Source organism: Phoca vitulina, unplaced genomic scaffold, assembly GCF_004348235.1.
Source record: "Phoca vitulina isolate PV1807 unplaced genomic scaffold, GSC_HSeal_1.0 scaffold23, whole genome shotgun sequence".
NCBI lineage: Eukaryota > Metazoa > Chordata > Mammalia > Carnivora > Phocidae > Phoca > Phoca vitulina.
In genome coordinates, this window is record NW_022589726.1 from 15,755,680 (window position 1) to 15,781,368 (window position 25,689).

Consider the following 25,689-nt stretch of genomic DNA (forward strand, 5'->3'; position numbering starts at 1 on the left):
GTGTTAATGGGTTATGGGAAATGATAGACTTTAGATGGAAGTATCTTCAATTTTCACTTCAATATAGTCTCATGGAAAACAGAAGGCAGACATTAGTGTATGGATTGGCAATGAGATAGGAGAGAACAGGAAAAAAGTTCAGAGTGAAGGGGACAGAAAATAGTTAACATTTAAGACAGAACCAAGTTAATGTTCCTGTCTTGGCTTTTTGGATTTTTATAGCCTGGGAGTTTCAGTGGCGGCATTCCCTGGCATAAAGATACGGGCACAGAATTTGGAGTAACACACTCCTGGGTTCAAATCTGGGTTTTGACATTTATTGGTTGATTGGTCTTGGACACGTTGTTTATTCTCTCTTGGGCTTTTATTTCTTCACTAGTAATGGTGGATCATTCACTTTTAGGTGGTTTCTACAATTACATGAATACTTGGCACAGTGCCTTGCACTTATGCTCAAGAAGTGGTAGACCCTATTATTATCATCATTCATGTTGTTGTAACTTGCATTTCCTTGGGCATATAATGTGTTTTGCATATAGTAGGTACTCAAAAAATGTTTGATGAATCTCTGCTTTGGATGGATAGGCAAGTTGGGCTTCCTCTATCCTGAAGGCACTCCTGGTAGGAAAATCTCCACTTTCCACTGTAGGTCGAAAATTCTGTTCTTTCTGTAGCAACAGCTTGAGCATTCTTGTTTGGCTTCCTCTTAATCTTAGGCTTGTTCACCTTCAAAATATTTAGTAGTTGGTACAGTGTGCAGCAAGGAGATCCCCCTCCCTCCCAGCAGAAAATTACAGCAAAATCTGCAAAAACAACCAGGGGTGTTAAATTACTCATGTTTATTTATAACAGACCTTCAGCCAGTACAGTACAAAACTTACAGTAGTAGATCTCCGTTACACAAATATTTACTTACAATATATTACATATACAAAATGCTTTGCAATAAGTCTCAAAAGCTAGTTTAACTCCCCTTGAGAAAGGAGAAAAACCCTTTAAAAAAAGGGGGAGGGAGAACCAAAGGAAGAGGGGGAGGTGAAAGGGTAAGGTCCAAGGAGACACCAAGCATAGGCTACAAATGAAACCCTGGGAGAGAGAGAGAGGAGAGGTGGTATTGCACTTGCTTCTGTGTTTTATTTTTTTTCTTTTTGTTCTTCATAACTTCTGATTAAAAATATATATAATATATATATATTATGTACACAAGGAAAGAAGCTGCTGAAAGTATTACAAAATCCCATCCGCAGCTTGGACACTGACACAAAAAAACAAAGATCTGGAAAAGTGTCTATTTAGAAATTTTCTCATGTGGTGTTGGTCTTGAATATCAATATAAAAGGAAAACACCTCTTTTCTCCATGTGGGTTTCAATGTTTTTTTTTTTTTTTTTCTTTTTCTTTACTTTTTTTTTATGCAAAAGGAGCTGGGAGAGAGCATGAGGATGTTTGAGTTTCCAGACCTGGAAGGCTCTGGAAAGTAGGATTTTGTACCTAAGACCCTGGTTAAAGTGCAGTGATGGTCTGGAGAGAGACAGAGTGCCCTTCTCTCCCCTCCTTAGCACCTGGTCTTGCCCTTCCAGTCTCTGCTCTCATGGGCTCAGAGTATAGCCTCAGAGCATAGTCCTTCATGTTCCAGGAGGTTACAGGTGCCAGAGCTGACTGGGGGAGGGGACAGGGGCAACCTAAGGCTCTGATACCCTAGAAGGGACTAGTCCTTATGAGGTGTCACCAAGTACATAGCAGACGCAAAAGAGGTGGTAAGGGGTAGGTCTAACAGGAAGGGGCTCAATAACCAGAACAGTTGAGAAGAACCCTAGATAGTAATCTCAGCTCTGCTGCCATCCTGAAAGAAGGAGCCAGTTCCCTGGGGTACTGTTGAGAAGACTCTCCCCTTCTCTAGAGACCACTCTCCTTCCAGCTAACTCCCCCATCCTCTGCCCTTGGCAACATCTGTTTATTGCTACATTGTCAAGGAGGAACCATCAACCCACAAAGCCCCTCCTTGACAATCTGGTTCTCTTAGGGAGACTACATAATGGGGGAGAAAAAGAAGGGAGAAAAGTTTTTCTAGGGTCTCCCTTCCCATAGAGGGTAAGGTAGACTCTTCCTAGAGCCCTTAGGAGCCCCAATCCCAGGGTCTGTTCCTTAGCCAACCCTTCACCATCCCCCTAAATTATCCCTGATAGGGAGTGAGAAAAGTAGGAGGCAAAAGAGCCAATAAGGAAAGGACATATGGAAAGAAAGATGGAAGGGAAGAGAAAAGGAGAGAGAGAGAAGGACCAAGTGTTACAAGTGAGGTGTTGTGTTTGGTTTTTACTTTCTTTTTTTTTTTTTTTTTTTTCTTTAAACATAGAAAAACAGCCTTTGGTTTGAATCTCAAGGAAGCAGAGAATGGGATAGCTGTGGCCTTGGGCAGAAAACGCTTGTAGAAAGAGACCTCCACTCACAGTGGAGCCGTATCTCCTCCTGCCCCCTTCTCACTAACTAGGTTACCCAAAAAGCCAGGGGTCTCTGCTGTGGCCAGGAGGAGCATGCCCCCTCCTGCCCTACATCTGGGAACTGAGTGTAGAAGGGGGCAGTAGAGGATGACCCCCAGTTCAGTTGTGCCCATCCCATTCTTGCTGGGACAAGAATGGAATGAGGTGAGGGGCAAATGCCCTTCCTCGTCCTGGGATAATTTTTGGTTATACTGAAAATTAGGAGAAAAGAGACACCCTTTTCTCCCTGCCACTGATCCTAAGAACAGGGCCCAGAAGCCTGGGAATGAGGGTGAATCCTGCAGGGGGGAGAAGAAGGCAGCATGACTGAGGGGTTGAGATAACCCCTTGTCATCAGGCAGCAACCCACTAGTTTCTCATAGGAGAGGGACGGCAGGAGCCCCTGAGAGCCTAGGAAGGTCACTAGAGTGAAGAAGATTAGAGGTGGAGGAGAAAGAAGAATTTTAACCCACCCCCTTCCCACGCCCTGGTTCCCAATTAGGCACCTGTGGCTCCCAACATGTCAGGGACAGGACTGCAGACCTAGCCTTGGCCCCTGAGAATATAAAATTGGGGCACTCCAAGGAGAGAAAAACCACCACTGAGTAGACTGGCAGGTTGAAGAGAGTAGCAGTGTTGGGGGTTGTTTGAGGAGAGAAGAGATAGATCACATCCCAGAGGGAGATTCCCAAATGTGGGCTTTGAGGAACTCATATTACTAGAGGAACGTCAAGAGGACCCTCAGTCCCACAGTGCCTGGGGAGAATTTCTTCAGCCCCTCCTACTTCCCAATGAGGAAATTCTTCATTTGTTCAAGCATAGTGCAAGCTGCCTAACGTGAGAGGGCACAAGAGGTATGGAGTACCAGGTTGAAGGGTCCCAGAGAGGAGATATAATGCCACAGAGCTCAGGTAGGGCCAGAGGGAGTTATCAGCATCAAAAAGAAAGATAATGCAAAAGGTGAGGACTTAACACAAGAAGCTCAGAACTCTTAGGACCAAGAGGAGCTTCCTACCCCGAGGGCTGTTAGAGGAAGCTGGATCAAAGGAAGAAAAATTAGGCCTAAAGTGGGAGGGGACTGTGGGCCGGAGGGTGGGGGAGTGGCAAGTGACTGAGAAAAGTTAAGAGAAAAAAGCAAAAGAAAAATCCACAAATTATATTAATAAATAACTCTGAATATGCTGGGATGAGAGAAGAGGAAGAGGAGAAACACAATCGAAAAGGCCTGTTTCATCACAATGCTTAAGTCAGTCAGGGTAGAGGAGAATAGGTGAGGAGGGGTCAGGGCCAAGTGTGAAGTCAGGTAGCCAGTGGTCTAGGCTACCGAGCAAAACTCCTTGGGATGAAGTGGGGACAGAGCTAGACTCCTGTAGGTAGGGCAGTGAAGTGGTGGACTGAGGGGAGGGCGGTAGGTGGCTAGCCCACCTTGTGCTCCCCCCGGACAATGTGGGAAGAGAATTCGTACCGGTCCTGGCTGTGGTAACCACAGATGTTACACTCGAAAGGGTCTCTGAAGCCATGGCAGCCCATGTGGATGGTGAACATGACATGGTCCAGAAAGAGGATTCGGCAGTGCTCACACTTGAAGGCCTTCACGGGCTCACCGCTCTCGCCCACCACCCGGAGCACTTCCTTGGAGGGGCCCGGGGTGCCCCGCAGTAACCCCTCCTGCGGCTTGGGGTCCTCTTTGGCGTAGGCAGGACTGGGCCGGCCCACCACAATGGTGGGAGGTGGCTGGGGTGGGGGACCCTGAGGGAGGGATACCACCCCCCCAACCCGATCTTCGTGGTTGCTCTCTGTGTCTGTGGAGTCCTGGCAGCCATTGCTGGGGGATGCCCCGGGGTCAGTCAGGGGGCCTCGGGCCCGGTAGAGGAGGGGGCCTCCATCGGCCAGGTCCTCGGGTCCCTCACCTGCTTCTCGGGATCCCGGAAGCTCCAGTCGACCGGGGAGGGGCTGCATCTGGGTGTAGACAGAGCTGATGACGGGTGTGAGTTCTGAGATGCAGTTGGTAGGTGGAAGGCGGAGGGGACGCAGATGTTCTGCCCCCACAAAGGCCAGAGAGCCTCCGAAGCCAGGCTCCAGGCCGTGATGTGCCACCAACTCCACATCCTTCTCATAGCCCCCCGAGTTCACATCATAGGGGATGTCAGAGAGGCTGAAGCGCATCTGCTTTTCACCTGTGGAGGAGAGGATCTCAGCAGAGCTGGGTTTGGGGAATTCCTGAGTTTCCCCAGGATGACTTCTTTGTTTGCTTACCCTGGGGATGGCTGTAACATTATTTACCAGCCCTCATTCACTTCCCTCAAGGTCAGGACCTCTGTGGGGCCACTCCCCAACTCCAGGCTATAATTGTAGGGAAGGACTCAGTCCCAGCCTGGGGCTGATCTTTAATACTTCCTTCATTGCCCTTTATAAAGCTAGAGAGGAACCTCAAGGCCAGGTGGGTGGACCCCATACTCATACTTCCTCCCTCTGACACTCAGGGCCCGTCTCTCAGATCCCACAGGTGGAAGTCCTTGCTGTTCTCAAAAACTGGGAGAACCTGAGCTCCCTGACCCCCCTCCTCTTAAAACCACCGCAAGAGCCCTCAACACCCTCTCGAGGTACCTTCTCCCCCATCACACCCCTTCTGTCTGGGGATGGATTCTGAGCACCAGAGCCTACCAGACAGACCACTTTTTCCCCTCCCATCAAATCTCCAGGCCCAACTGGTCTGATGGCTACCAGAGCTCAGGTTTAGAGGAGCTGTGGCTTAAAGCTGATGTCTCCTCCCCAACTGGACTCTTACCTACAAACTTCTGGGGGGTGGAGCGCTTGCGTTTGGTGAGGCTGTTGGCCAGCCGATCAATGAAAGTTGGCCGCTCAGAGGATGAGTGCAGCATGGAGTCTGGCACCATCTCCAGGTCACGTATCTCGTCACCTAGAGGGAAGGAGGTGGGGACAAGTCGAGCATCTGAATCGGGGTGGCATTGGCTCAGCAGCCTTTGCCTGGAGAAAATCAGCAGGTCAGTAGCCAAGGAAGATCATCCCCAATACCTGGAAAATTGAGTTCCGCTCACTTCCCCTTCTCTAGAGCTCATCCTAGCAACGTTTCAGGTAATTTGAGGACCATTAGATACATGTGACCCTTGGTTTCATACTTCCTTGTGTTCTCTCTCTCCCATTAGACTGAGGACATAGATCAGAACTTCCCTGCCCCCTGGACCTTCCTGTAGCACCTACCACAGGGCTCTGCACCAAGTGGAGTGCTTGGCAGATTTACGAGGCAACTGTCCCTTCTCCATAGACCTCATCCCTTTGTCGGGGGGGGGGGGGGGGCGGGGTAGCGCTGGGATCACCCTTGCCCTCACTCCCTCTGGCCCTGCCCTCGACTCCCCCCCCCACCCCCCACCCCAGGCCTGCCTACAGCCACACCTGGTTGGCCGGCCAGAGCTTGGGCTTCAGTGCTGAGACTCTGTAGGTAGTTGTGACACCGCTCTTTGTGCTCCTCCAGGGTACTCTGCTGTTTGTAGCTGCGGCCACAGTAGTTACACTTGTACGGCTTGCCCACTGTGGGGGAGGAGACTGTGGAGGAGACAGGAGAGACATGGCATTGTGCCCTGGCTCTACAAAGCCATCTGGGAGCAAATATGCACTGGCATGAGGAGGAAGGGATGCGGCTCAAGTGAATTCTGCTCGCCTTTCCTTCCCTACCTTCAGCGGCAAGCATGGACAGGTAACCACACCACGGAGAAGGGGACCAATGCACAGCCACGGGAGTAGAGAGGGGACCGGGGCCTACGGCTTTGGACGGCAGCTGGGCCTCACGGTGGCCAAACTGCTGCTCAAAGGAAGGAGGAGCCAGGGACTTTGTAGGGGATCATCCCTGGCAGGCAGGCTGGCCCCACCCTAGGGTCTTAGATTCTGGGGCCCAGACTGTGGTTTAACCTTTCCATGTGGCAGGCGGGTGCAAGTGCTGTTTATCAGACAAGGGGATTTTTTGCTTTCGACCTATCTGCTTTGGTTTGGGGGAAATTGGTGGGCTGGGGTGACAGAAATGAGAGCCCTTAGATCTGCCAATGTGGGGAGGGGCAGTTTTCACTGACCTTTACTTGTGCTTCTACTCCCACCCCTAGCCTGGTTTTACTGCTTATTTTTCTTTCTGTCTCTCTACACTGAGATACCAAGAGAGCCCCAGAAAAACCATCACTGATAGAGAAATTCTGAGAAGAGAAAAAGAATAAAAGAAGAGATGGTGAAATAAAGGAGTTGAGTAAAAGAGAACATCAACTTTGAGGGTCTTTTAAAATTTTTTTAAATAAAGGGGCGCCTGGGTGGCTCAGTCGGTTAAGCGGCTGCCTTCGGCTCAGGTCATGATCCCAGGGTCCTGGGATCGAGTCCCGCATCGGGCTCCCTGCTCTGCGGGGTGCCTGCTTCTCCCTCTCCCTCTGCCTGCTTCTTTGCCTACTTGTGTTCTCTCTCTATCTCTCTGTCAAATAAATAAATAAAATCTTTAAAAAAAAAAAATTTTTTTTAAATAAAGAACAAGTTAGAGGCACCTGTGTGGCTCAGTCGGTTAAGCGTCTGCCTTTGGCTCAGGTCATGATCCCAGGGTCCCGGGATCGAACCGCACGTCTGGCTTCTTGCTCAGCGGGGAGCCTGCTTCTCCCTCTGCCTGCCGCTCCCCACCACTCGTGCCCTCCCTCTCTGACAAATAAATAATAAAATCTTAAAAAAAAAAAAAGACAACTTTTTTTTTTTTTAAGATTTATTTATCTGAGAGAGAGAGAGTGGGGGAGAGGAAGAGGGGAAGCAGACTCCTCGCTGAGCATGGAGGCTGATGTAGGGCTCGATCTCACCACCCTGAGATCATGACTTGAGCCGAAATCAAGAGTTGGATGCTCAACCAACTGATCACCTAGGTGCCGCTAAAGACAACTTCTGAGAGATAATATTTGTGAGAGGAGAGAGAAAAGTGAGAGAACAAGGTACTGTATATCTTATTTTACATATCTTGGGACGCCTGGGTGGCTCAGTCAGTTAAGCATCTGCCTTTGGCTCAGGTCATGATCCCAGGGTCCTGGGATTGAGTCCCGCATTGGGGCTCTCTGCTCAGCAGGGAGTCTGCTTCTCCCTCTGCCTGCCGCTCCCCCCGCTTGTGCTCTCTCTCTCTCTGACAAATAAAAATAAAACATCTTATTTTACATATCTTGCTACTATTGAGCAGGGAGGCAGGATAAGGTGTCTCCAGGAGGGTGGTAATTACCCCCCTCCACCCCTTATATATACATACCTACTCTGGGCTTGGTTTAATCAATCTATGCCATTTTGACCTTGCTCTGTAAACCCTAGTCTTTGGGAGATGAGGTGAATGCCATGGTCCCTATCCACCCAAGACTTTTGGGAAAATGGTTTAACATCTGGGAGAGGAACCCCTTTTTTATTATAGTGTGGGTTATATAGAAAGCATCTCACAGAGATGGAACCCAATGGTATACCTGTGTCTAATTCTGTCCCTAATAATCTTCTATAGAACAACATCCAAAATCTACCCTGCTGGCCTCGTTGTTGTTGGTTCAACAGTTCTAGGGACCAAGCCATCCTTGTTCTAAACCAGCAGAGGGAGCCGCCCCTTTTCTGAGGAAAAGGAGTATGATTCTTTGGCACAGAACCTTGATGGGGGTCCAGGAAGGCTGCAGAATAGCTCTGTGGCCAGCAAATCTTTTTTTTTTTTTCTTTCTCCCCCCCCCACCCAGAGCTTCAGTTTCCTTGTCAGCAAAATGAGGATCACATGAGGAGACAAGCGAAATGCTTTGTAGATCATAAAGCCAGCTCCAAGGTGAGAGAACCTAGAACAAGGTAGGTGGCTGGAGAAATGGTGCTGAGGTGATTGCTCTGTCCCTTTAAATCCCAGCCCAAGAGAGTTTAGGAAAAGAGAAAAATATCAAGGAAAGTTGCCAAGGACAGATCCTACTAATTTTTTCCCCTCTGCCCTTCTTCCTGCCTTTTCCCAATTTGAGCTCCTCCTTCCCGCCAGCAGCTTGACTCCTGGTCTCTTCGCAAGGCCAAGCTTAAAACTTAGTAAGATGCTTCAAAAATGCTACCTGCCCAGCTGATTCAGACATATGTTGACTTCAACAGTGTTGGCTGGGGCTATGAAAACTGGGTAGTCCAGTCCCCTGGCATGGATCCCAACACTAACCTCTGGACACTCTTGTGACTTGCTCTTGCCTCTGGGAAGGGGACAACCTCTTGGGATGGGGAACAGAGGCTTTTCCTAGGCCTCCTTTCTTCCTTTGGAGTTTGGAGGCCCATGGATATTTTTAGGAACCAGTAGGAAGTAGAGAAGAGGACAGACGGTGGTGGTCCAGGACCTCTGGTATCATGGAGGGAGGCGATGATGGTGATGGGTGTGGGAACCCGAGCATATGGATGTGTGAGGAAGGGTTTTTCTGGTGCTCAGAAGTGTGGAGGGGGGTGGGGTACAGATGGTTCTGGCAGTAGCATGAACTTTAAAAAACAAAGGGCGGGTGACTGTTAAGAGCCAAGAACATCACCCATGCTCCTTTTGCTCCAAGTCACAGAGTGTGGCAGATGTACGTTACCTCATCAAAGAGTCCCCCAAATTCCCCAGGGGGCCCTGCTGCCCAGACGAGGGGTTAGAGAGGCAGGGCCCTATCCGCTCTGTGGCTGATCTGCCCTCCTCAGTGACAGACACTGTAAGTCCCCGTATACACTGAGCTCTATTTCTGGGTGTACTGAGGTCCCACTCCTCCTCTCTCACTACACTGGTCACTGACCCGAGTGTGTACGGAGGTGGCCAGTGAGCGCATCACGCCGGCGGCAAGCATAGTTACAGAAGGGACATTTGAAAGGCTTCTCCCCAGAGTGCAGCTTGATGTGGCGCAGCAGGTTCCCCTTCTGGGTGAAGGAGGCACCACACTGGTTGCAGTGGAAGGGCCTTTCACCTGCAAGAGAAACAACAGATCGCTGAGGACTGGGTGTGAGGAATTCTGAAGGTTGAACCTCTTCTCCCACCCTCTGCTCCAACCTGCCTGAGGGAAGGTGCTCAAGACAATTTCTGAGAGGCAGAGCTGAGGCATGCACACAAAATTCCTGCTTTCTAAAGATCCCTCGGGAACAGTCTTACCCTGGGAAGGTGTGGATCAGAGACGAATGGCAGAGCAAAGGGCACCAGGCCTGGAACTCTGGGCCAAAAGACCATTAACCCAAAACCAAGCCCTGTAAGACCCACTCTGGCCCGGGAGCCCAAAGCCTGAGAAAGCTGAGAAGAGGCTTTTGTTTTCCTTTTTTTTGTTTTTGTTTATTTGTTTGTGTGTTTAAATCTGAGACCGGAGGGCCCAAATAATACCCTGGAGTCCTGTCCCTGTTGGACTCTAGGACCCTTCTTGAGGCTACACCATCGTCTCCCTCACCTCCTGAGAAAAGTATCAGCTTTTCTTTATAACGACAGCTGAGGAAAGTGCCAGAGAAGTATGAATGTTGGGGGAATCCAAATGCCATCCCCTCCTTTTTTTCATCAGCTGGGAAATGTGCGGGGAGAGACGCTTCCCGGTCTGAGGCCAGCCCACTGCAGGCCTGGCCTCCTAGCCCCCCCGGAGCCCCTCCTGGACCCCCGGCTTACTCACCGGTGTGGCTGCGCTTATGCACCATGAGCACATTGGGTCCGATACAGACCATGCCGCAGACATCACACTTGAGCTTGCCATTGGGCAGCCGGATGCCCCCGGGGGAGTGAGGCTCCGGCCCACTTCCATCACAGTAGCCCAGGGGCTCTGACAACGAGTCCTCCACGATCACACTGTCGTCCTTTTCTAGGAGCCGCTCATCTGGCCCCAGCAGTCTGCTTGACTCCTCATCGCTGTACATCTCCACCTTGATGGAGTTGGCTGGAGGGTGGGATGGTGTTTAGGACAGAAACAGGCAAAAGGGGGAACCTGCCCGCAAACCAGAATGGTACTCCTGAGGTCCAGAAGGCTTTCTCCCAGCCCTGAGACACGCAGGCTTTCAAAGAGGCCAACACCCTAAGTCTCCTGGGTGGTGATATGGTGGTCCTGCCAGGACCTGAAGCAACTTTTTCCTCCCATCCCACCGCCCAGGCAAATAGGCTCCAAGAGAAAAAAAGTTGGGGTACATGGGATGTCTTCTATTCCACTGGGGAGAGGAGGAGGCTAAGGGGAGCCTTTTTCTTCACTCTCTTGTCATTAAGAAAGATGTCTGGCTTGGCCCTGGGCAGGAAGCCAGCAAGTAACGGTGGCGGGAAAATGGTCCTAGGAAGACCAAAGAGACAGCGGGCTAAAGAGAGAGCAAAACTGGAAGACAGACATGGCTCACATTATCCTCCCTCCCCATAAGACTGAGCCCCTCTATTTCCCCTCCATGAAAATCTGGAGAGGGGGATGAAGGAGGGAGGAGCCACTGAGGAGAAGGCTTTGGCTCTAGCTCTGACCTACATTCCTGGCTATTCCAACCATTTAGAGAATGTCACAGATCTAGGGCCAGCGAGAAGAGGCAGTCATGGGGACCCTATCCAGGCAGGAGAATGAGGGCCGGGAGGGGGAGGGGGCAGGTGATGAGGAGATCCCTCTCATCTCTGTTTCCTATCTGGCTCTACCTTGTGACCATTCCTATGTACTTGCTTCTCCAACTCCAGGATTTCTCTTTGGAGCCTTTACCTTAATCCCACCCATGCCTCCTTTAATTCTACCCTAGTCTGGCAGCAACTGTTCACTCTCCTTTCAGAAGTCAGAAGACCCTAGATGCTGAGCTCCGTACTGCTTTTGGAGGCTCGAAACAGAAAACCAGAGGGAGGCAGCGATGGGGAAAATGGCTGCCCATGGAGGGTGAACTGCGGGCCAAACACAAATGGGGGCGCCTAGTGCCAGGGCAGGGCAGGGCAGGAGGTTGCACTTACCACTGAGTGAGCGGCTGGGAGAAGAGTGCTGGCTGTTGGGGGTGCTCACCGAGGGCCCCACTGGGGCCCCGAGGAACTCCTTCTCCAGAGATGAGTCCCCGCTACCTTGGAGGAGAGAACAAGAGGACAGGTGAAGCTGCAGCTGGAGCCTGTTACCGTCCGTTGCCTCACCTCTTCAAAATTCTGTGACGTCTCACAAACATTCATCTTGTAGCCACGTACAAGGCAGTGTTGTGTGCTCGGCACCATACCTTGTGCCCTCGTCAGCCTGGGTGCCTGGTGCGGACTTCTGCGAGCTCAGTGGCTGCATCTTGCCCACCCTACCTTTATCTAGGCCTGAGGGGAAGAGCATCACTGCCTGACGTCCACAGGAAGCAGGGCTGGGGCTGGGCGGGCCAGGGTGGAGAGGAAAATGGGGGCCTCAGGAGGGAGGCAGTTCAGGACAGACGTTCTTCCCTACTGTTCCTTTCCGGAGCCCCCAACACCAGGTTCGGGATCTGCAGGAAGGGCAGCTGGAATGGTCCCTGAATCTAATGATAATAATAGTAATCATAACGATAGCCGCTAACATGTATTGAGTGCTCACTTTGTGCCAGGCCTGGTTCTATTCACTTTATACCAATTATCTCATTTAACCTTCACAACGACCCTATGAAGCAAGTGCCAATACTATCTTAATTTTGCAGATGAGAAAACTGCGGCACAAAAGAGGCTGTGGCACTTGTCCAAGGTCACATAGCTGGTAGAGGTGGAACCCGGACCGATCATAAATCGTAAGCACCCATGTCATGAGCCACCACCTCTGCAACCAGTGGGGAATCACTGTTTTAGCAGAACTCTAATGGGAGCATTGGGCCCATTAGACCTTCTGTAATCAGCACAAATTTGACTACTCCAGAAAGCCTCCTATCTGATATGATTCCAGTCACATATTTATTGCTCGATGTTCCCTTGACAGTAAAATAATGAGTTTATTCTCAATATGTTTGTTGTTAACGTGTTGACAAATTGCTTTGTAAAAATGAGTTTTAAGAGTTTCGTATGTATCTTTAAAAATTAGTTAACGTACATGAAGATATGAATCATGTCTTTAAAAAAAAAATCCCTCCTCCCCACAATCTTGTGCACAAATCTATAGGTGAAATAAAACACATGTAGGTAAACACACACATAGACACAGACACGTATCACAGATGTAGATACACATGAAGAGAACATACCTATAGGGGTAAACACACCCATAGCCTTCTACATTATCTGCTAACATGAACATGCATGGATGTGTACACACAAGCCTAAATATGGAAGAGAGAAAGAAAGACACGAGCCCTAAAATTCATCCCTAAAGTCCACCTATTAGTACTTTACCCAATTTCCCAGCTATGCACATACTTACTTTCACAAAATAAAGATTCCATTATAAAATGGTTGGAGTCTTGGGCCTGAGGCAAGTAATCCGGAACACACCCTCCTGAGGGATCCCTCTCCAGCTTTGGTCAGTGGGAAGAAAACAACCACTCAGGACTTTGGGACCATTTCCCATTCATATCCTCTTCTAAAAGTCCCATTTCCCCCATTCTTTCCCATCAAAGCCTGAGGAAATTTGTTCACTATCTATAGAAAATGCCTTATAGCTTGAAACTGAGTTGTCCCAGCTGGGGCTCTTTAGATGAGCCATGGTTATCTAGAAAAGTTGCCCAAGTCAGAACCACATACATATCATGAAGTAAACATTTCAGAGTTGAGGGTTGAGATGTGTAGACTCAGACCTAGTTTTAAAATACGTCCTTTAACTAAGTGGTAGGGTTTGCTATGGTTAAAGGGGCTAAAAGGGGCATCTCTTCGTTCCTTTTCAGACGTTAGTGCTGACTTGCCCTAAATCACTTGACGTTAGTAATAGGGGAAGAACTGGACTCTGGGCCCTGGTGCTGAGTCCTTGACCCTAAAACAATGGGTAAACTTGCTGGAAATCCATCTCTCGTCCCAGCCTACTAGGCTGAGACTGCCTCTTGGAGCCAGGGGCTTGATACATGGAGAAAATATGCTTAAAGGGATATTTAGGGGCATTAAGAGGAAAACATCCCTTGTGCCTCTCCTTATGAAGGCCTGGGAACAGGAGGAAGAGCAGGTGCCTCCAGAGCCAGCCTAGTAGTTCGAGAGGCTCTTTGATGCCATTGCCATCCCTAGGGAAAATAGGTTCAAGTCTGCTTTTCTGGGGCTAATACATAAAAATGAATCTGTTTCAGGGGCCAGAAAGTCTTTATGGGGACCCAGGGATTTTGAGTTCTAGCCGGAGGGTGAAGGGGCCTAGAGACAGATTTAGGAAGTTCAGCAGTTCCTCTGTCAGTCCCAGAAACCCCAGGGAGGGAACTTCAAATGCCTGGGACTCCCAAGAAATCCCAGACTGTCAAAGCCAAGAATTAAGGCCACTCTCAGGTCTCAGAGAAATGTTCTTGGTCACAGTCATCATAGATTGGCTGAACCCCCAGAGGGTAAAGCCAAATCATGAGGTTGACATCAGAGGAACAAGGAGGTGGGTCCAGGGTAGAAAAGCAGGAGGGAGAGAGAGGAAACAGGGCAATGTCCCACAAGCTAAATGTGTTTCACATGCTGAAGGAGACTAGCCCTCCACTCCTGCTGCCCTTCCTCGATCCCTTCAAAGAGTGGCTGCCTCTAGGGAACAGCCATGAGGTCCGAGAACCTCCACACTTCTCTGCTCTCATCCTAACTGCTTTCCCTTTCTTGACCATGGGCTCCGGGGTGGCAGGATGCTAACCTGCTAGCAGGAAACAGTGGGTACAGGAGCGAAGAAAGACGCCCATCCCCAGCTCTATTGTGGGGAAGAGGCTGAGGCCCCTCAGATCTCTGTTCCAGGGTGAGGCATCTGCTGCCAAGGTTCCTCTTTACCTCGATTCTATTACCCATTCCCACCCAGGCCTGTCTCGGCATTTCCCCCTCGGGCAGCTCTACATCTGTCCCCAAGGCCTAATCAAGATGTCACCACAAGCTCCCACTGTCCAAGTCGCAGTCTTTGCTTAGCAACACCAAACACCCTTCCCATCCTCCGCAAGTGTAGGGAGGAACGCCCCCTCCCCCGCCACTCACACTCACACTCACACACACTCACACACGCGCGCGCGCGGCCCCCATCCTCTCCCTCTCCTCAGGCTTGGGAGTAGTTACTGAATCGGCTCCCTAGCCCCGGCAACCCCCCTTCCCCCTCCGCTAGCCCCCTTCTGCCTGAACTTACATTATCCTTCCCTTGCCGGTGAGCCCCTGGGGTGCGAACGCGGCCGCCGCCTTGGAAACGGCGAGGGAGTGCGGGTGGTGTGTGCATGTCTGCGTCTCGGTGGCAGGCAGGGGTGAGCCCAGCCACTCACCTTCCAGGAAGCGCGGATTCCTGGAAGTGAGGGGAACCGCCGTCATTTCGCAGGCAGCGGCTCGGTGAGCGGGGGCCCACGGCTGCAGCCGGCAAGAGGAGCTCAGCCCAGGGTGTGTGTGTGTGTGAGAGAGAGAGGGAGTGTGTGAGAGAGAGAGGGAGAGAGGGAGAGCGCAAGCGAGCGCACACGCTTGGATGTGCTTGCGGAGGGGGCTGGAGAGAATGTATATGTGTGTCTGGTGTGGGGGGGGGGATGCTAGGCTACAGCATCCCTTTCCCAAGCCAGGAAAGGGGTGGGGGTGGGGGGTGTGCACAGGGAGGGGGAGGCAGATGCCGTTGCCCTCGTGCCCAGCAGACAAAGAGGAACTGCACAACAAATGCCTGAGAGAGGCAAGAGTGTGTGTAAGAGAGAGAGAGAGAGAGAGAGATGGATGGGCCCTCGAGGTGGGAGGGAGAAAGGGGGGCCCCCAGGGAAGGCCCAATCCTCTGCCAGCTGGGGAAGCCAAGGCCCCAGAGGTCATGGGGCCCAGGACATGGGGCAGCTTCAAGGCTCTCAGATCGGCAGAAAGCCCCTCCCCCACGAAACTCGGGCGCTCAGATTCCCTCCTTTCCCTCCTCCTCCAGGAGGGAGGCCGCTCTCTAGATCTGGGGACAGACAGCCCCCTCCTTCCCAGCAGTGAGAAGACCCAGCAGTCTGGTCTCGGGCTAGTGTTGCTCTGTGGCCCTGAGGCTTCTCAGATCCCGGGCAAAATCCCGGTATAGTCTCCCCACCTCCGCCGCCCTCCCTTCCAGTGCCCCTGGGGCCCAGCAGCCGACAGCCCTGGACGAATCCGCCTTCTATCAAGACAAGGCCTCTGCTCCCTTCCCTTCCAGAGGAGCTGCTCACTGACGTGCTGACCTACTTTGGAGACTAGATTTTCTGATTCCAAGAATTTGGGGGTGGGAGGGGCCATGAAACTTTGGGCTGCCTACCCCTGGATCCCTCTCTAAGGTTCCCTTAAACAGAAAACTGTGACAAGCACTGCTCAGTCAATTAATTGCATGAGCTGGGGTTGAGCAACTCAGTTTCCCCTGAAAGATAAGGAATGGAGGTGGGGAGAGAATCCATGTGGTAAGTTAATGGACTCCTCCTTCCTCTCTCAAGACCCCAGGAGGGAGTGACCTGCACCTTTAGAAAGAGACAAGGGGAGAGAGGATGGGTTTTCTGAATTGGGTTCTGTGAGGTGGGAAAATCTCTTTGAAGAACAGGAGAGATACCCCCTTCATCAGGTGGCCAGGTGACAGAAGGCCACCAGGTGAGGGAAGGCCACCTGGTGTGGAAACAGAAGAGCTGTGATGACCTTGAAGGGCCACAGTGTGCTTGAGGAGGGGTACACGCAACAGCCTTTCCCACTGCTTGCATACTGGCCCAGGAGAGATGGGTCAGTGCTGGGCTCTCAGATGTCCCTCACATGGACTGTCTCAGCCATGCCCAGCCCTGCAGGGGCTACTTTTCAGAACTAATGTTAGCCCTATGTTGGCTTTCCCTTTTCCCATTCTCTAGGGTAGTTGCTGGCATCTAGAATTCTCAAAACACAGGTGAGGGGTTTCTGGCTTCCCCTTTCATTCAAAAAATACCATCCTGTGCAGAGGCTTCTCTTATCTCAGAAATGTCAACGTGCTGAAAGCAGGGAAAATTTGGATTCATAGCAAATGAAGCAAACACCCTAAGAGGTTTTCCTCTAATCCACATTCTCCAGAGACAGAGCTCCATGGGATATTTCCCCAGCCACTTTCTCAGTTTCTCATTTACCTACATTAGGACAGGGACTGGTTTTTATCCGTCTACGTGTTCCCCAGCAATACAACAGGGTCCAGAGTGTGGCTGTTGCTCAGTAGTGGTTTTCTGAGTAGGCTTAACTGAGCAGGAGAGAGAAGGACTGGCTGGTTCCTCAGAAGGGCCATGACTTTCGTTCCACTAAATCTCTTTCAGTTAAATCAGTCCACTTGATCTCTGTCACTCTGACCAGCATGTGGCAGGTATCAAATGCCTTTTACCCATTCCAACTCCTTCCCTCCTTAAATGAGAAAGGGGTCAGAGTCAGTGTCTTACCTTACATTACCCAGGTGTTGCCAATGACTCTTATATGTGTGTCTGACCCATCTTGCTATCATCCTTTGAACGTGCCCATAATTCCATTGGTCCCACTTCAGGGTAAAAAAAAAAATAAGCTATAGGTCATTTCTACAGTGGTGCTTGGCTTTCTGATGGGCATCCTCATCATGTCAAAACCCAATTCTGGCTTCCCTTACCTTTTATAATCATTTCCTGCCCTGACATTCTAATGGTCCAAAAAATGATTCCTTCTGTCTTAGAGACAAACTGTCTTAGGCCCTTCTCTACACCCTCAGAGAGGGAGCCAGATAAAGGTCCTCATTTCTTTTTACCTTGTTAAACTCTGAAATGACCCCGATTACTTTCATCTCTCTAAAAGCCATTCATACGATCTCTTCTGCCTCCGTAAGAGTATTTGGCAGGTATGCAAAGCCACAGCATGTTATGACAGTGGAAAAGGACTGGGGGAAATGAGAACTGGGCTCTATATCTCTCTTTCAAAGGCTCTATGTTGTTGGCCCACTGGCTGAATTTAGCCCATGGACAAGTTTGGCTTGCTCCATGGAACATTTTTAAAAATATTGAGTCATTATTCTAAAACGGAGACATTTCACATAAAATCTGGATTCCTGACTTCTCTTGAAAAACTGGAAGTTTTGGCCACACTGGATACACATTCTGGCATGACAACGACTGATGGACACTGAGGAGCTGTTGTTCCTTGAGGTAGGACATGTGTTCTCTAGTACATGACAGTCCCCACATTCTCTTCTGTGCATTATCCTAACCCCGTTCACTCATTTACATACCCACCTGGCCCCTACAGGCCTTTGAGGTTTGAAACCCTGCTCCACTCTCCACCTGGCTGGGACAGAATATCATGTTTGGCCGGTGACCTCAGAGTATAGGAGAAGGACCTACATCTTCCTTCTGTCTCTTTGCTTTAAATCATTCCTCTCTAATAGTCTCCACTCGTATTCTCCTCTTATTCCCTTCCCCTTCCCTTAACCCCCAAGAAGTCTGGGAAGAGAATCTCTATTTAGGGAATATAAAATGATAAAATAGATGCACACTACCAAGCACTACCAAGCATGAGTGGCAGCTCTGTGACTGGGGCACCTGAGATCCTGTGTTAGGCTGAAGGCTGGACTCCACTCTGCTCCACAGGCGAGTGGCTGCTTCCAGCCCCTTACAAACAGAATGCACAAGAGGGCATACCAGACATATAGGAGCGGCCATTGCAGTCTTCTATGTCCATCTTAGAGTCTGCTGAAAGAGAAAATAGCTGCGATTAGAAGCCAGATCTGGGAAGGGAGAAGGCTTCTCTCTAACATTCTGGAATTAGTAAGTTTGCTCCAACCCTATCCTAAAGAAGAAAAACCTCTTACTTGGTCCCGATGAGAAAGACAATGTACCCCGACTTACAAACCCCAGGGTCTCCTCCAACCCACAACTTCTGCAGGCTTCCCCAGTCTCTGGAGTGGAAACACTGTCTTACTCCAGAGTGGTCCCGGTTGTATTGTTTTGAGAGTAGACCCTCCTCCTGTAGGTGGAGCTGATGCTGTGGGAAAGGAGACAGGTTACAGCCCAGCCTTCTGGAGGCAAAGAAACCAGCCCCACAGAAGCTCTGTACCTTAAGGTGGGGTAGTAACAAGAAAAAGAAGCTGGATTCTGTCTCAAGGGATTCTCTTCTGGGTGTTGTAGGGGAGGGAGGGGGACAGGAAAGTAGAAGACGGAGGGCAGCCCACCTCAGGTTCAGCGAGGAGTCCTCTCCTGAAGGTCTAATAAACAAATTAAACCTTTAAGTGGCTTCTCCTCACCTTCTTGTCAATTACTTCGCTATGTTTATTTTTTTTAAAAGGCGGAAGCCTGAATTTAAAATGCAGGTTAGTCTATTTAAGAGAAGCGAAGCGAGCAGTAATTGGCAGTAGAGTATTAAACAAATCAAGAACTGAGAACAATTAAAAGTGATAATTTGTTCCAATGAATTATCTCCTTAGGAGCCTGTGGGAGGAGGAAAAAAAAATATCTTTGGTGGAAATTTACATACCTCCAAAATTGATTTCACCAGTCATCTAATGAAAAATAAATACTCCAGGGGCAGATTTGGGGGCACAAGAGTGGGGCAAGGGAACAGCCTGAGCTGCCTCCAGGATTCCTGGTCTCTTCGAAGGATCTCTCTGAGGCAGATGGATGAAAATTTGGTTTGCTTGTAATACTATACTGTTAGAGGCAAGGGTGGAGGATTCTGGAGGATGCCCAGGGGAAAAGTGTCTATTACCCTGTCTCCCCACTCCCTCAGGTCATTCGCGTGCTGAGAGACATCATACTCCTCTGAAAAGTGTCAAGAGAAAGCGCGAAACATGGGCTTTCCTTCACTTCACAAAGCAGCTGTACCTTAGATTTCATTAGAGAGTCCTAGTCTTACCCAGGAAGCCTGGGTGTGGAAGAAAAAATTATCTAAATTTATTTTCAACTCTTCTTCACATCCTCCCTGGGATGGACTGAGCTTTGGAATCAGACAGCTAGATCAAGCCACAATAATGAGTGGTTCCTTGAAGGTTCCCTTAGGGGTAATGATTAGAAGAGCCCAAGTCCACAGTGGTTAGCAAACTCATACCCTCTGGAACTAGCCATAGAACTTGTGGTGGGCAGAGAGTCAAAGAATGAGGAAGGGCGGTCTGGTACTCATGGGGCCCCTTTCATTTCCGAATCATTAGCTCCATAATTGCCCTTTGGGATTTTTCAAAACTGCAAAGCTAAGATGCCACATGTGAATTCCCTTCACACACACACACACACACACACACACACACACACACCCCATGCAGGAGAAGCAAGAATGAGCAAGATTTCCTCCATTTTCTGCTTGGAGAAACTGAGGCTCAGAGCAGCTAAGTGACTTGTCTCAGGGTTCATGGTGAGACTGGAACAGGAACACAGGTCTCCCGCCACTCTGAGCTGTGCTCTTCCCATTAAACCATCTTGCTTCCTTTCAAAAGTCGTGGATCTTCTTGCTTTTCCCTGGTTCTAACCAGGGAATTAATTAAGGCATCTTTTCCTTTGGTGTGACCCCCGTGGGAGTGGGGTCTGTTACTTAAAAAGAAGAACAAGTTGAGCAGGCTCTAAGAGGAGAAATATGCTAATGTAATGTAATGTGTGTGTGTGTGTGTGTGTGTGAGAGAGAGAGAGAGAGAGAGAGAGAGAGAGAGACACAAATGAACCAGGGGCTAGATAAGCACTAGGTAGGCAGAACAGTTGAAGCATAGCATTCAGCCAGCACTGGCTCAGGAAGTGCATCTCATTCTTGGACACCTGCCCAAATGGTCCCAAAACAATTTCCAGAAGGGTCTGAAGGAGTTGTTTTCTGAGTTGGACTTTGTTCCTAGCAGTAAACTGAGCTCTTTTGCTTCTTAATTGCTCTTAACAGGTGCTCCATGACACATCTTGGGCAAAATCAGTGTTTGGCTGCCTCTAACAGGTCCACATGCCAAGTTGGTAACCCTGGAAGTGAGAAGGGACGGAGATTCTGCTGTTCCCAATCCTGGTATTCTGAGAGCCAGGACCAAATCAGTAGACGTACTTCACTGTTTGTTCAAGTCTCCAGGCAGCACATCCCTCCCAACCTTCCCACTCCCCGCCCCTCAAAGCACCTCCTCCCCTGCCTGGCCAGGCAGGCAGATCTTAGTGTCTCCTTAGAGGAACTGGGTCAAATTAGGCACTGCCAATTGGAGATGTACCGCAGGGGGAGGAGGTATAAAAAGAGAGAAGTTAGTTACACAAGACAGGTTTGGCTCAAAGATCTTGGAAAGAAACCGGCTTTATAGCAAGTTAGGCGTCATTCAGTGATGGAGGTAGGCACATATGTACTGTAAATTCAGTTCAGTGAACTGAATACAAAGCAACTAGAAATAGCTAGTCTCCCAATTCAAAAGGAAGTGTCACTGTGAGGAGGGAGGAAAGGTTGGTCATTGTAACCTCCGGAGACAAAGATTTTCTTCCCTGTTCTTTTGAATCCACTTGGCACTGTAACAAGAGTCCTCTATGGCCCTGGCTTTCTCCCATCAACACAATATCGCATTTCAACAGGAATGGGCAGGAATGGACATCCCTTCTAGACAGAAGATTTCCCACCACACTTCCTGACAAGCAACACGTCACGAGCAATCCAAGGTCTGACTTCTAAGGGCAGGTCTGGCATCAGCTACCACCCCAACTTCCCATCACCACAAAAACATCCCCACCGCTTTCACTATTAGGTGACAAAAATGTCAGAAAGTCAAGTTCTCTCTATGTAGTGGCTCTGAAAGCCTGAAATAAGATGGACATCACAAGTATTTAAAGCTCTTCAAATCCTCTAAAGAATCCTGTTTGATCCGGTGACACTCCAAAATTGGAATTTAAAATACACTCCATGTGGTCTAGTGGGTAGAAAGGTAGTGAGGAAGATATTGTTGGGAAAGAGAGTGGAGGTAGAGGTAGAGAGAGTGGCAAGGACCTGTGCCGTCCTTTTGGTTATTGTTCCCGAACTGCAGCAGGGAGAAGCAGACATTTTTTTCTCTGGTCTCCCCTAGGACCTGGGACCTGAAGTGGAGTGCAGTGATTATTAACAAGACAGAATTTCCCACCTGCCTGGGAGTGAGCAGTTCAGGTACTACAAGTAAACCAAACCCATAGCATCATCCTCTCTTGTCTGTACCTTTGTGAACTGAATGAAATCGACACAAAAATGCACCCAAGTCACTTGGCTGGTTCTGCTGTCTGTCAGGGCTTTGCATAATTGGGGAGGGGAAAGAGGTAAATGATTGAGGGCAGAGGTGGAATGAGGCGTTGTCTGCAGCCTGACTGACCACTGACTACGTGCCCCTTTCCAGGAAACAGACCTTGACGTCCAGCAGTCTGCAGCTCTGAAATGATCTTTAGGGTCAACCTAGGGCCCTCTGAAGGAAACCCACGAACCTTTTCTCAGCTCATGTGTCTGTCTTTACAGCAGAAAGATCTGACTCATTTTTTCACCAGGCTGAAGATGGTGACCTTCTGTCTACATATAATACAGAGGAAGACAGCTCGACTTCATTATCCAAGTGCTTGGGGAGGTGTGATGAGGGGATGAATTCTCAGGTCATCCTAGGAATGGCCAGTCTCTAAAATAAGAAGGGCTAGGAGCTGGAAACACAACACCTGGACAGTGGGAAAATATCACCTCATTGTCTCCTTTTAGATCTCAGATGGATGCATCTTTTCTCTTGTTCTTTGCACTTCCCTGTCCTCCCCACGTAGACTGTGGAAGAGAGAGAGGGCTAAGGTTTATGGGTGGGAGGAGAAACAATCCTACCCCTCCCATGTTTCCTCTTAGGACTTAAGGAACTAAGGAAAGGGCCAAACTAAACAGTTTAAATCACTAGGTATGAGGCACATGAGATAATACTCTCTGGGTTTTTTGGATATACCCTTGAGTATTTGAGCCCTGTGTTTACAGAAAGGCCCCACAAAGTCACTGCTATTCAGTGTTTGGGCAGGGGTGAGGGAAGTAGGGCAGCAGAGTTCAATTTGAATTTTATAATAATTAGTTTTGAAGCCAAAGATGCCCTCAAACAAAGTTAGCTCTATCAAGTGAGGTTTGAAATTATACGGAAGTCTCAATGAACTATTCTGCCTGGGGCAGGGTAGCAAAAAGGTGGAAGAGACAGGAACCACTGCCTTTGGTGCCAGTCTTGACCGGAAGTCTCTAATGCATGCTCATCAAAAGGGCTCAGTGTTGTTTGGGCCAGAAAGATGTTTTTGGGCTCCTCTGCTAACAAAGAATCTGGCCGTGAAAATCCAATTTAGTAAGCCTCTCTTCATGTGGAGGGCCCGGGGCAGGGATGTTGTAGGACCTGGGGAATCTTGGAGCTAGAATGGAGCTGAGAGATGATCTCCAATCTCTTGGTTTTTAACAGAAGAAGAAATTAAGCTGAGTCACCCATCTGGTTAGCGACAGAATTAAGACAAATAGAACCCAGGTTACCAAGCAGGTAACCAGTCTTTCCACTACAGTACAAAGTTAAATCTTGCCACAGTGGGAAGGTTTGGGGTCACCATGCTTACCTTCTTTCTCAGGTGTTGAACAATTTGGGGGTCTGCATCTGAACATTTGGGAGTCTATAAGGTTGATGCCATTCCCACTGGTGGGGTGGGAGGAGACAGGCCATTCATATCAGCACTATCCTTTCTTAGATGCTTCCGTCAGATAAACCTTGAAACTGTCTCCCTGTTTCTAACACAGAATCCACAATTCTTCTGAGAAAAGGAGGCAAATCAAACAGCTTGGAATTCAGAGCCTTCAGGCAGGGTCAAGAGACCAACAAAAAGAGGGAGGACCTCTGCTTATAGCATTGTCTACACCCACAGGGCTCCACACTCTTATTTGTTCTGCTAGAGTAAAATGAGCCTCGAAATACCTGCCCAACAATAACTTATCTTAATTTTTTCCTTGGTTATTTTGTGTGTATGTTGAGGGAAGAAAGATGGCCAGTTCGGGAGAAAATAATTCCTTTGTGGATGTTAGTAGGAGGTAAAAGGTGGGATAATGTTCCTCCCACGCTGGGAAGTACAAGCTGCAGATTTAAACTAAGAGAAAATAAAGAAGAAATGTTCAGTTGCATTTTCACTGGAAAAAATTCAGGACTTCTTTCTGAGCCAAGTCCCAAAATGTGCTTTACCCTTAGCCTACTAAGAGGAAGGGGATTGCCCAGAAGCTACAATTGAACTAACTGCACTCAGTGGGCAAGAAAGACATTATATTTTGTGCTTGAGACATCAGCATCTGTTGACTAGGGCAAGACATAATTCTCAACCTGCCAAATTGAGGGCAACTTCCACCACCCTGGGACCCACCCCAGAAGCTCCAGTGAGACCTATCCTGCTTCCCAATGGCAACACTATTTTCTCCTTTAAGACTTTATTTTTATCTCATGAGACACTCTTCTGACTATTCTCATGACCCAGGGAGTTATATGGATTCTCTGGCTTTAGGTTGTTGTAGGGACGGCTGAAGTCCCCCACACCACAAAGCAAGATTCACTGACCTAGTGAAAGACCCATGGGGAGATGTGGGATTCCCAGCTAGGCATTCTCACATACTCCTACCAAATAAGAAGCTACATTTTCAAAGATTGTTTGATTTGGCCTTGTCCTGGCCTTATCCTCAGAATCTGAGTTATCTTAAGTGGAAATATTGTAGGTAGTCAGACACCTGTTTTTTAATGCTTCCTAAGAATATAAACATGTACCTTCACACAGGTAAAGTGAACAAGTAGCAAGCAGTAAGGGGGAAACAAAAGGCCTCAACAGTCTTCTGCTTGGCCATGATAATGGAAAGCCTAGAGCTGACATGTGAGCAGGTCAGGAATTTCTAAGCTCACGAATGATGCTTTGAGGGCTCAGGCAGGGTAGACTGGGACACAGGTGGAGCTATGAAACCTGTCGGTGGGGGAATCTATAAGAGTCACAACAGTAGACAGGTTTGCTTATGAGAGAAGGGACTGAAGCAAAAGAAGGTGTGTAAAACTTGACACAGTGTGGTTGGTAATGCATCAGATCTTCCTGGAAGCAGAGTTAGTAAATTCTTACCTTGGAGAGAGAAATGGGGTACCTTATTTCTTAAACATCTCATATCTAAAGATCTGTGTTCTATTAAACTCCCAACTGTCTCCAGACAGGACCAATCACAAATAAAACATTTTTAAAAAGCATAGACATCAAACAAAAATTTCCAAAGTGAGAATCTACAACTCTAGCAGACAAAGGGTAAGAAAATAACTGGGGATGCGGCTGTGTGAGGAGGTACATGGAGGCCTATTTTAGCTTATAACTGCTTCCCAAGTCTGTCTCTCCCTAGAGTTGTCAGCCCCAGGGCTTCCTCTGTTACAGTTCTTTCTTAGGACTCATATGCAGGGAATCTCTTCCTTCCCAGGAACCTGCTTCTCAGGTTCCCTAGACTTCTCCCCCTACATGGTACCCTAGACATCACTTTCCACTTCCACTCTAAGTTTCCTCTCTACCACGTTTCTCCTATTCTGCTCATTGCCTCCCAGATCTCCTCACCTAGGCCTATGTCCTCTCTAACCTTCTCGACAAAACCCCCTAATCCCTCGCTTTTTTGCCCAGGTACCCCTCTGCTTCTCCTTTCTCCACTGTCTCTCTGTTCTACCCCAGCCGTACCCCACCGAGGAGCCTCGCGCACCCAGCTCCTGGCTGTCCTCGGTCCTCTGCCCTGACCCGTGTCCCGCCTTTTTAGGACCCCTTGACTCTCCGTTACCCTCCCCTAAACCTTAAGCCTCGCGCCAACCTCCCCCACCACCCGGGCCAGCTTTCTCCCCTCGAGCCACAGCCCAGGCGGCTAAGCCCTCTTCCCGCCAGACCCCCGCCCGCGTCTCCCCTCACTTCACGCCCAAGCCCCTCAGGCCCCGCCCCCGGCGACCGAGGCCCCGCCCCAGCGCTTCGCCCAAGCCCCGCCCCTCACTCACCTGAGGCAGCTCCGCGCGCGCGCAGGCTAGGGGGGTGTGGGAGAGGGGACGGTATTGGGGAAGAGGGGGGCGGGGCAGCGGGGGTCCCCCACTCTGGCCCGGGCGGCCCAGTGCGGGGGGAGTGGGGTCACTAAGGCGGCGGCAACCGGGCCGGACCCGGGACCCGGGCGCTCAGCGGCGGCGGCGGCTCCATCTCCATCAGCGGCTTCACCTGAGAAGGGACCGGCCCCCCCCATTAACCCCCCCCATCACGGCCGTCCCCCCTCCCCCGAACAACTTCCGGTCCCACTACCAGGCGACAGGCGGCGTGGCCGAACA

The 25,689-nt window shown here is 49.6% G+C and overlaps 1 protein-coding gene across 6 annotated transcripts; it reads right to left on the bottom strand.

The window, feature by feature from the left end:
* Positions 1-824: 824 nt before the first annotated feature.
* Positions 825-25,397, bottom strand: IKZF4 (IKAROS family zinc finger 4). 6 transcript variants are annotated; one of them, XM_032420758.1, is made up of 8 exons: positions 25,372-25,397; positions 18,083-18,130; positions 11,391-11,495; positions 10,105-10,365; positions 9,256-9,423; positions 5,891-6,040; positions 5,265-5,396; positions 825-4,653 (listed from the first exon to the last, which is right to left on the bottom strand). In XM_032420758.1, exons 2-8 carry the CDS (start codon positions 18,120-18,122, stop codon positions 3,893-3,895), a joined length of 1,617 nt encoding a protein of 538 aa, XP_032276649.1. In that variant the 5' UTR covers positions 18,123-18,130; positions 25,372-25,397; the 3' UTR covers positions 825-3,892. The 6 variants fall into 6 exon arrangements, with proteins under 6 accessions (XP_032276649.1, XP_032276650.1, XP_032276645.1 ...); XM_032420759.1 differs by lacking the exon at positions 25,372-25,397 and adding an exon at positions 18,290-25,133 and having other exon boundaries at positions 18,083-18,133; XM_032420754.1 differs by lacking the exons at positions 18,083-18,130; positions 25,372-25,397 and adding exons at positions 12,787-12,880; positions 14,641-14,816.
* Positions 25,398-25,689: the final 292 nt, after the last annotated feature.